Raw genomic sequence first — 10,600 nt, 5'->3', positions numbered from 1 at the left:
AATTGATGGCTTCCTTTCTCTAAATCGTTTTGGTCCATTTAAGGCCCCAATATCCAACAATATTTGTGTCCACACACAAATATTATAGCAACAAAAATTAAAAGGAAACAAATACTAACAAGCATGTCATAATATGATCAAAACGAATATATATTTCAATAATATTTATGAATTATTGTTGAAACTTGTACCTTAGATAATATTCTTTGGGAATATTGATAAATTTTAGATCTTTATATTTTAAATTATAGACCTATCAATAAATCAACTTAAATTCATGTTGTGTTACTTCAAGAACATGAATATAGAATTAAAAGTTGTGATTCTTTAGGAGTATCAATATAGAATTAAAAATTATACTTCGAAAGCATCATATCAATATTAAATCTAAATAATGTGCTACTTTAAAAATAGTATTATAAATTTAGAATTTGTGCTCCTTCAGGAGCACCAATGTAAATTTAGAATTTGTGCTATTTCAAGAGGATAAATATTAAATCAAAATATTGTACTACTTCATAAGTATTTATATAAAATTAAAGGCATAGACATAAAATTAAAAATTTGTGCTATTTCAAGAGCATCAACATAAAGACTAAGACTAAGAATATTTATGAGTTCATATTTTAAATAAAAAATATAGATTCGTTACATTAACGATTCTCCTAGTGTTGTTTATATCTTAAATAAAACTCATACTGATAGCGTGTTATTATTTAATAATAGAAGAAGAGAAAATTAAATAGAGAATTGTCATATACAATGTTTTACCAAACACTCCTATTTATAAGATAGGTGGAGTGGTATAGAAATAAAAAAATAATAATAATATATCCATCAACAATCAAACCAAATCAATTATTTATTATAACAAAAACAAATATAACCAAAAACATCATATTCCCCCCCTCCCCCCCCCCCCAGTTCATCATCTATTTACTTTGAGAAAGGTAAAGATAAAGAGAGAGGAAAAAATTAGAAAAGGTAAAATCAAGTATAAATACCTAGAAAACATATCCTTCTTGGTATTTTAGTTAAAATCAAGTATAATATCTATTCTTATGTAAATATTAGTTTAATATTTTGTTGGACACATAATCTATAGCCGAAGATTTTATGGGATATTAGGCTACCAACAAGGGCTGATTTTTCGACCACGGAGTGGCTAAGTGAGCAGAATGTCAAAGCAGCAAAGTTCGTGAAGGTCGGGTCGACCGGAAGCAACAAAACAGCCGATCGGGCGAGTAGTGAGCCAACGAAGATGCTGACTAGGCGAACGAAGGGGCCGATCGAGCAGTAAGGTCGGGTAGGCAGAATGGCCGGTCGAGCGAACAACGAGACAGGTCGAACAGGCTAAGAGGTTGACCGAGGCCTGCGAATGATGTAGTTTCCTTGAAACAGATTCGCTCACCTCCGGCTGTGCTTCGAGGCTTACTCGGGTCGTCTGTTTCCCAGGATACAATGGCGAAACTGTAATCTCCACCTAACACTGGTGGTTGCGGCGAACTGAGAAATACCCGAATGCTATCACCAAGGTTCTGTCGAGTGGAAGAAAGAAACGACAGAGAAGAAGAAGAGGGAAAAGATGCTCAAGGCCTTTTATAGGATGTCTTGCATGAGGTTACATTTTATTTGGGCGTGCATAGGTCGTGCTGTGTGCAAACTTGATTCAGTGCAACGCAGCCACACACAAAAGCAAGCTTCCACTCATTTATTTTTTCACAACATATATTCTTGTGAAACAATATAAACCAACCATCAAACCTTGAAACTTTTAATGTGGGACTAAAATCTTTTTCACAATGGAACTTCTTTCTTCTTCCCTCTCTTCTCCATTCACTCATTTTCAACATATTTTATATAAGAAATTAAATTAATTGTTTATAGTAAGAGTGGAGCAAAGATTTAAAAGTACCTTAGCTAACATTATAATTGATATTGTAAATTAATTAATTTAAAAATATAAATAAAAATTATGTGAATATTAATTTTCTAAAAATATGTAATAAAGGTATTTAATATCTAATATATTGAAAATCATTACACAACAATATCATTGAAATTATTCTCTAATATTTTTCTTATTTTTCTTAGAATCAATAATATTAGAAACAAACTACTACTCTTGACTCTCGTTCAATGTAGATAATCATAGAATCAGTTAAAAATACTTCTTTATTCCATTATTATTGTAACAATGTGAAAAGTTAAAATAAAATGATCAATCTACCAATTAAATAAATATATTACATTCAGTATATAAGTAAGTGATATAATTATAATTCTCAAATATCGTAACCAATGAATTATTTTTCCAAAATTCACTAAAATAAATTTTTTAGGACAAAAATTTAAACTTAAAAATTCATAAACATATCTCCAAATATCATCACAATTCAAATAATATAATCACAACTAAATATTCGACATAATTTTAGAGTTATCATATTTTAACTTGAAGTCACACAATTTCACAACTTACAATAACAAACCAATTAATAAACAATATTAGCTCGAGTTGAAAATCAAACTAAATTAAATGGATAAAATTTTTACTCAAGGCAGCCCACAAATGGAATAATGCAAGTTGGAATCAAGCTTCAAATAATCGTCTGTCAAAAAAACTCAAACCAAAGATCTATAATCAAATTACAAACTCCTCAAAAAATGAAGCAAAATAAATTTAGGTCATAATAAAGTGGTCATGCGATGGTTTTACTAAAATTATTGTTGAAAATTAGAAGAGAGGTGATAGTCATGACCAAGTTTGGTCGGGAATTTTTCTAGGGTTAGAATGCATACATTCTATAACTCAAACTCTAGGAAATAACTGATAAAATGATTAAAATCGAAGAAGATTGACTTGTGCATGACCGACACGAATTAAGATTTATTTTTCACCATTTCTCGCTAAATATTTTAATTTAAATTTTTTCCAATAGATTTTTTTTTAGTAATCAGTTGAAAATTGGAAGGGGGAGGGAGTTAATGGAAATAATCTATAAGTTATGGGGGTGGGATAAAAAATTTATCAAATGAGATACAAAAAGATGGAGCTAGAGCCCACCTTAGCCTATGGGTGGCTCCGCCCTTTTTTTTTAAGGGAGAGTCCGTTAGTATAACTTTAATTTGTATATACCTATTATATTCTATTATATTAAGAAAAATTTACTTTGTTATTATCAAAGATAAAAAAAATAAAAATATTTTATTAAAATTTCTTTTAATTTATTAAAAATTGAATTTCTTCAAATGAAAATAATATTAAATAAAAAATTCTTTTTGTTATAAACTATTAACAATAAAAATAAAAATAAAAATAGTTCATTAACGTTTTTTCTAATTATTAAAAATGAATTTCTTAAAATGAAAATAATATAAATAGGACAAAAATTTATTTGTTTTTAAAGATAAATTAAAATAAATACAATTTTAAAATATTCTATTAATTATTTAAATTAGAAATTGCTTAGATGAGAATAATATAAAGGAAAAAAATTATCCTTGTTTATCAATGTTAAAAATAAAAGTATATATATATATATATATATATATATATATATATATATATATATATACACACTTTGAGGGGTTGGTTTTGAATTTTGATGTATACAATAGTTTCAGGAGAGTACAACTTGTACTGTGGGCAGTCGCTAGTTAATGTGATATGAGGATGAGAGGACAAGGGAACTCAGGTATCGTGAGGAATGAGCAAGAGGCAACAAGGTGAGATGACGGGAGAAAAGAAGGCTCAAGCCGACGGTGAGAGCAACGGGAGGAGGGCTCGAGTTAACGACGAGAGAAGTTGCAGACACTTGACTGTGAGAGCGACACTTGACTCTGAGAGCGATAGGAGGGGATCGAGGTAAGCATCGACGACGAAAGCGAGGGAAGGGGATGAGGCAGGCACCAGTAACAAGAGCGATGAGAGGGGATCGCGGTAGGCGTTAACAACGGGAGTGACAGAGGGGATTGAGTAGGTCTCCAAAGTCATAGGCGTGGATCCAAACCATAAAAAACAAAGAGGAGGATGTTTAAAAAAGGGAATTGAATTTTGTCTTTTTTTTTCATTGTCCCTCGGACTATAATATATTGGTAGAATTTTTTTTGGAGCAAGGGGGTGCTCAAGCACATCCCCACTCCCCCTAGATCCGTCACTGCATAAGCGTAGATGAGAAACGGAATTACAAATTTGGGAAGGAGTCGTGAGTGACAAGCGATTTCAAGTAGCGAATTCGATAATTAAAAATTTAGGATTAGTTAATTTAGAGATTTACCGATTATTATTTTTATTTCAATTTATTTAATTTGACTGAATAATAAATTTTAGAATCAAAATAATCTATTTTTTAAAATAAAATTTTAAAATAATTGAAGTGAATTTGTTCAACTGGTTTATTCAATTTAATTAAAGTTTTGTTCCCTCTAGTACAAGTAATATTTTATCGGTCCTAGATAGTTAACTAAGGCTTAATATTGTACTCCTTATTTTATAATATAAGGAAGAAATAGCGTTTAAAATATTCTTTTAATTATCTAAATCTGAATTTATAAAATAATATAAAGTTAAAAAAGTTCTAAATGTAAAAAATAGTTTTTCAAAAGTTTCTTATAATTATCTAAATTTTAATTTATCCGAATGGAAATAATATTAAAAAAAATTTATGGACCGTTTCGTGCTTCAAGATCCATTTCTTCGTTTCCCCCAAATCCCAGTTTTATAGACTCTTCATCTCCTTCTCGTTGCGCCTGGTACGTAATCTTTGCTCTTGTTGTCTTGTCTGTCTCGCCATTTTGGCTGCACGGACGATCGTCTATTTTGATTTCTTTTCTCACGGAGATTGTCGTGGCAACGCAGTTTTTTTTATTGCAGGAGAAAGAGATCGATGGCGACGAGTAAATTCAAGCTGGATCATCCTCTTGGTTTGTGACTTTTGCCTCCTTTTTTTTCTATGCCGTGGTTGATGCCCTTTATTTTCTTCTTTCTTAAAAGGAGGCTACTTGATGGAAATTTTATTTGTTCAACTTCTTTCTGACTGGGTTAGGGTTTCAATGCTGATATATTACAATACTCTCTTGTAGATGGCCTTAACAATTTCTCTCCTGTATAGTTAGTTATGTTTTTTCTTCTACATTTATTAGGGTAGATTGCAGAAGGCATTTTTTTGCATTAGAATACTCGTCTCCTGTATTATTTATTTAGCAAACACAGAACACATTTGTTTCTAGGGTTATTACAGAACTGAAATATCATTCTAGCTGTATGGATTCTTTCGATAAATTTATATCAGTTTACATTTCATCTATTACTTTTGGAAGGTGGAAAAGGAAGAAGGAAACCAAATGAAACATTAATTAATTTGATGAAAAATGATTTGATTGAATTGAATATTTATGAATGCTGGATCAATGGAGGAATAAGTTTTTTGTAATCCCAGGTGAGACAAACGGAGCTTGATGATGAGATGTGATTATCATTGTTCAAAAAATTATATATGTCGCATGTTCATCCTGAAACCATTAGAGGAAGAGAACTTTTAGATGGTCTAGCACACATCCAATCTAAACAAACTTGACAAATGTGAATAAGTGGGGTTTAGCTAGCTATTAATTCTCTAGTTGCATATGCATTATAAAACATCTAGTATGATTTTATATGTAGTGCTTAAATTGGACACTATGGCTTTCTAGTTGGTTTCATTTTTGTTCCACTATGAAAAAAAACTGCATTGTAGAATGGAGGAAAGGTGAGGCTGCTCAAATCAGTGAGAAGTTTCCGGATATGATTCCTGTAAGTGATAACATCTGGTTACGCACAAAACTATACTCTATGATACGACGTTTCATTTTTCTTTATGTAGGTGATTGTGGAGAAGGCTCAAAGAAGTGACGTTCCAGACATTACCAAGAGGAAGTTAGTCTTTTTCTCTTTTTCTCAACAAACTTTATCGAATCTTATTTAGCTATCTGTTGAATTTGTAGGCTATTCACAAAAATATCAGGCTAATGCTATAAATCTTCGCCATTCTGATCATGTACTGTTTTGAGATTATAAAGAAGTACTCATCCAATATTTTGACATTTATTTCTTAGGGTGGAATATTTTTTTCACTCATTTAAGAAAATGATACTAATAAGCTGTTGAATGATTCTTCATCCAAACAAATCCAACATGGTATTAGAATATTAGTTTGAATCCAAGCAATGCCCAGTTATTAAGCTTGATCAATGTTTGGCTGGGTGAATTTAGTCTCTTTTTTTTTTTTTTTGCTTTTTCATTCATTTGTGAGGGGGAGTGTTAAGATCATAAGGTTAATAGAGAAAATATGAAGAAACTAAACATGTAAGTTTGAGGTTATTAGAAAGATACTCCTATGTTTTAAAGAAAAATTACTATCTGGGGAATTAGCTGTAGCAGCTCCAATTGATCATAAAAATGCTCCTATATTCAAATTGGCTAATAAAATATATAGTTGGACAAGTTGAATTAAGGCAGAGGGAGACCAAATAGTTAGTCAATGTAAATAATAATAATAATTTAAATAATCTTAACTTCATAAAGTTTCATATAGCTGATACTAAAATGTTAGGACTAACATGGTTTGTCAAAAGGATGATGATGATGTGCAGTAACCACTAGGCGCAGTAATTTGTTGCCCTTTATTTGCAAGAGCTATAGAATTCTTCCATACAGATTCTTAACAAGTTTGTTTTCCATGGTTTTTCTATTAGTCTTTAGTTTTTAATCAATTTTCCCTGCTGAAGATGCTCTTTTAGTTTTCTCTACTATATATTACACTACTTTGCTGCCAGAATAAGAGTTGATGAATCTGGATTAGTTTAATATTTGATAACTTTGTCAAGATTGGTTTATCAGGTTCACTTCGACTGATGAACTATTCCTAGATATTGTTTTGGCCGTATAACTTAGCGCAGGTACCTTGCTCCAGCCGACCTCACTGTGGGACAATTTGTTCACGCGATTCGCAAGAGGATCAAGCTTTCCGCTGAGAAGGCCATCTTTGTCTTCATTGACAATACACTACCATCCACAGGTAAGATATTATTGCTGAAGTTACATTTTTATGTTTGAACATGTTTTCTCATCATGAAGAGTGATTATATTTTTCTTGTAGCTGCGACGCTGTCTGTGATTTACAAGGAACACAAGGATGAGGATGGTTTCCTATATATGACTTACAGCGGGGAGAACACTTTCGGCTCCGACTAATCATCCAGAATATCATCTGTGAATAATATCCGATTTGCTTTACAGTCTCCTCTTTCCTCCATCACTTTGCAGTGAGCTTCTGTTTTCATTTACATGGATTTTGTTCATTATTTAAAAAAAAAATGGCTAAAAGACTCTTTTAAACCCTCCTTATTCTACATTGTTAATGCCATTTGAATTATTCTCTTTGCTTGTTTACACAACTAGAACTGGAGATGACCACGTATCATCCCTTCAGTCGATCAACTAGAACTTAGTATTTGCTTTGATGATAAAATTTATATACATGTTTGTCTTCGCTACAATTTTGTTTGAGTCTGCTGGGCTCATCGACCCTGTTTTCCCTCCAAAACATTATCAACAATTTACCAAACAACATACTCAAGGTTTGATATTTACCAATCTAGGTACTCCATTGTTATATTTACTAAAGCCATTGACATAGCCCTCCTCTTGGTTGTGATGTAGTGGTAAAACATTCATAAGAACAATAAGAGGAGCAAGGTTTGAATCCTAAATAGGACAAATATTTTGAAGGTTTACTTTTGAGTATGCATAAACTTTAATATTTAATCTATAGGAGAATAGGGGAGAAGTAATCTACTTTTAGTGAAATTGGACTAGATTATCAACAAAAAGAAAAAAGATTGAAATATATTCTTCCTTATTTGCCTTTCTTAACGTGTAAAATGTCTACACAATTTTGATCATAAAAAGTCATCCATTAAGGTTCCTTTGAGCAAAGTGTTTTGATCAAAATGCTATGATGGATAAAACTAATCAATTTGACCAATCTAAAATCATGATTGATTTTTTAAAGCAACTTAAATTTAATGGAACATTTAAAAATGACCAAATAACACTAGCCAAAACTAAAACTATTCAATTTGATCAATCTAAAATCATGATAGATTTCTTAAAGCATTTTAAATTCAATGGAAGATTTAAAAGTACTTATGAAGTCTTAAGCATTGTCCATGAACAAAACATGACAATAATTAATTTATAAATGCCTAAGGAAATAATCTTATAAGGGCATCTGCAGTGGGAGATTTATAGCATATAATTTATGCTATAAATCTCTCAATATAAATCCCTCCTCCACTATATAGGTGTGGTTTATAATTTTTTTTATAAACTTGTATCAAAATTTTGGGACCAGGTTTAAAAAAAAAATAATGGAAAGAGAATAAAGAAAGAATTTTTGAAAAAAATAAAATTTTTAAAAGAGAGATGTTTTATGATAATAAAGAGTGGTTATTAAAAGAAGTAAGATTTTTAATTTTTGATGTGACAATGATGTGGCAGAAAGCTTTTTAAGAGGTTTAATGTCCTAAATATAATTATTTTAACTTACATCAATGGCTGAACAACATAAGACATTATTATGTTCATTAGTCAAGAACAATGAGAAGGTCCCAAACCAAAGAAAGCAGATCATGAACAACCAACCATAAAGCTCTATCAAAAAGACTAAAGATGCAATTTATATATATATATATATATATATATATATATATATATATACTGATTTAATTGCCCCTCATCGGCGAAATCAACGACTCGAGTACTAGGGCTTACGTCAATCGTTGGCGGTGGCGAGCTGGAGGGAGAGCAATTCCTCCTCGGGGATGGTGCGGATGTGGCAGTCGGAGCGCGGGTAGGAGGCGCAGAGGAGGGCGTATCCCTTCTCGATGACGTCGTCGCTGAGCATACCGTCGCTCTGGTCCACGGTACCGCTCACCAGCCGGGCAGGGCAGGTCATGCAAACCCCCAATTTGCAGTCGTGTGGCACCGCCAGTCCCTCCTCCAGCACCCGCCCCAGGATCGTCTCGTCCTCCTCCACCTCCACCGTCCGCGCCTCCTCCTCGTGTTCGATCGTCACCTTGTACGCCTTCGCCATCATCGATGCTCGCCCCCGCCGTCGGACAGATGGTGGGGGGCAGTGGAGTCGGGCGGCAGAGGAAGGGAGCCCTCGGGGGAAAATGGGAGTGGTGTAGAGGGGAGTGGAGGCGGCCGATGCGGCGGAGAAGTGGAGAAGCGCCGTCGCCATTGTTGAGAAGCGGCTTCGTCGGAGCGGATAAGGTGAGAAAAAGGCGATCGCTTTATCTTTATTTATTTATATATTTTCCGGCTTAGTAATAAATATGTATTAACTAACATTATAGATAAAATTTCACTTTACACCTTATACTATGCGTTTTCAGAACACCACTCATTAATAGAATAAATACAATTATTATCCTAAATGAGTTCGGGTATATGGAACTTTATTTATCATCAGTTCATTCTATATTATATTATTATTTATATTTAAATAAATTTATTTTATTTATTATTATTAATTAAGTTTTTTTTTATTTTTCTCTTCCTCTACACATTTGTTACCATTTACATTTCATAATTGGAGCATTTATTAATCGTTTAACATATTTTTACCAGCTTAAAAATGTCGTCTTGAATTAATAGCTATAGCTCTGGTTTTTTTAAAAAATATTTATATTTAGTCCATCTTTGTATCTACTTAAACATTCTTATCTTTAATAATTCATTTCTTATTCATGTGTTCAAGTCATAATCCAATATTAAACTCCGCATAACATAGTAATTTTAATTATAGTTATATAAAATTTATCTTTAAGTTTTAGATCTACTTTATGATCACAATGAACATCTAACATTCTTTGCCATTTCAACTATCTTACTTATATTTGAAAGACACATTCTAAAAAATGATTATAAATTCTTAAAATTCTTAGTCATAAATGATTTATCATCTCTCTATCTAAATAATTATCTCATTGCATCTAATATTATTAAACTTAAATTTTATACATTTTATTTTTATTCTATGATCCTGTGCGAGCGCTGAGTCGACGGACACTGGGAACGTGACACGCTCCGCTGTCTCCGACTGGTGGTGTAGGCCTCCGGCGAATCTGCAAAGAAGCCGAGCCGGGAGGGGTTTCCCGACGACGTCCCTCCGACGTTCAAGTAAGGCAACGAGAGAAGCAGCGTAATGTGGCTACAATAGAGATGTGTACATACCTTTGTCGAAATCTGGGGGTCCTTATATAGGACCCCGGGGAGGCGCGGACACGTTTCTCGATGCGTGCACGCTTCCCCAAATATACCTTAACGAGCCTATGTCAGAAAAGTACCTCTGACGCCATTCCGCAATCGTCCGAGCATATCTCGGATGTGACGGTGGAAGCTTCCACCGTATGATCCTGTGTACGGCTCGGTCGCCAACTCTGCTGTTTGTCGACGGCAGGTGTCTCGAGGATGATGTTATCCCCTGTCTCCTTTGTCCTCTTGCGCCCCCTGTCAGTTCGAGGGCCGAACGGGTAGGCCGCTCGGCAGGCA

The 10,600-nt window shown here is 33.1% G+C and overlaps 2 protein-coding genes across 4 annotated transcripts; one reads left to right on the top strand and one right to left on the bottom strand.

The window, feature by feature from the left end:
* The first annotated feature begins 4,650 nt into the window (after positions 1 to 4,650).
* LOC122024724 (autophagy-related protein 8C-like) lies at positions 4,651 to 7,432 on the top strand. Of its 3 annotated transcripts, none has more exons than XM_042583417.1 (6): positions 4,651 to 4,755; positions 4,877 to 4,926; positions 5,739 to 5,794; positions 5,865 to 5,917; positions 6,940 to 7,058; positions 7,166 to 7,432. In XM_042583417.1, the coding sequence occupies exons 2-6, from the start codon at positions 4,890 to 4,892 to the stop codon at positions 7,177 to 7,179; spliced, it is 279 nt and encodes a 92-aa protein (XP_042439351.1). In that variant the 5' UTR covers positions 4,651 to 4,755; positions 4,877 to 4,889; the 3' UTR covers positions 7,180 to 7,432. The 3 variants fall into 3 exon arrangements, with proteins under 3 accessions (XP_042439351.1, XP_042439333.1, XP_042439342.1); XM_042583399.1 differs by having other exon boundaries at positions 7,140 to 7,432; XM_042583408.1 differs by having other exon boundaries at positions 4,685 to 4,755; positions 4,862 to 4,926; positions 7,140 to 7,432.
* Positions 7,433 to 8,600: 1,168 nt separating this feature from the next.
* LOC122003314 (ferredoxin C 1, chloroplastic-like) lies at positions 8,601 to 9,342 on the bottom strand. Its single transcript, XM_042558541.1, has one exon. It carries the CDS (start codon positions 9,285 to 9,287, stop codon positions 8,817 to 8,819), a length of 471 nt encoding a protein of 156 aa, XP_042414475.1. The 5' UTR covers positions 9,288 to 9,342; the 3' UTR covers positions 8,601 to 8,816.
* Between the last annotated feature and the right edge of the window lie 1,258 nt (positions 9,343 to 10,600).

The sequence above is a fragment of the Zingiber officinale genome, chromosome 1A (assembly GCF_018446385.1).
Source record: "Zingiber officinale cultivar Zhangliang chromosome 1A, Zo_v1.1, whole genome shotgun sequence".
NCBI classification, from domain to species: domain Eukaryota; kingdom Viridiplantae; phylum Streptophyta; class Magnoliopsida; order Zingiberales; family Zingiberaceae; genus Zingiber; species Zingiber officinale.
The sequence above is the reverse complement of the archived record's forward strand: the minus strand, read 5'-3'. Positions and strand labels throughout refer to the sequence as shown.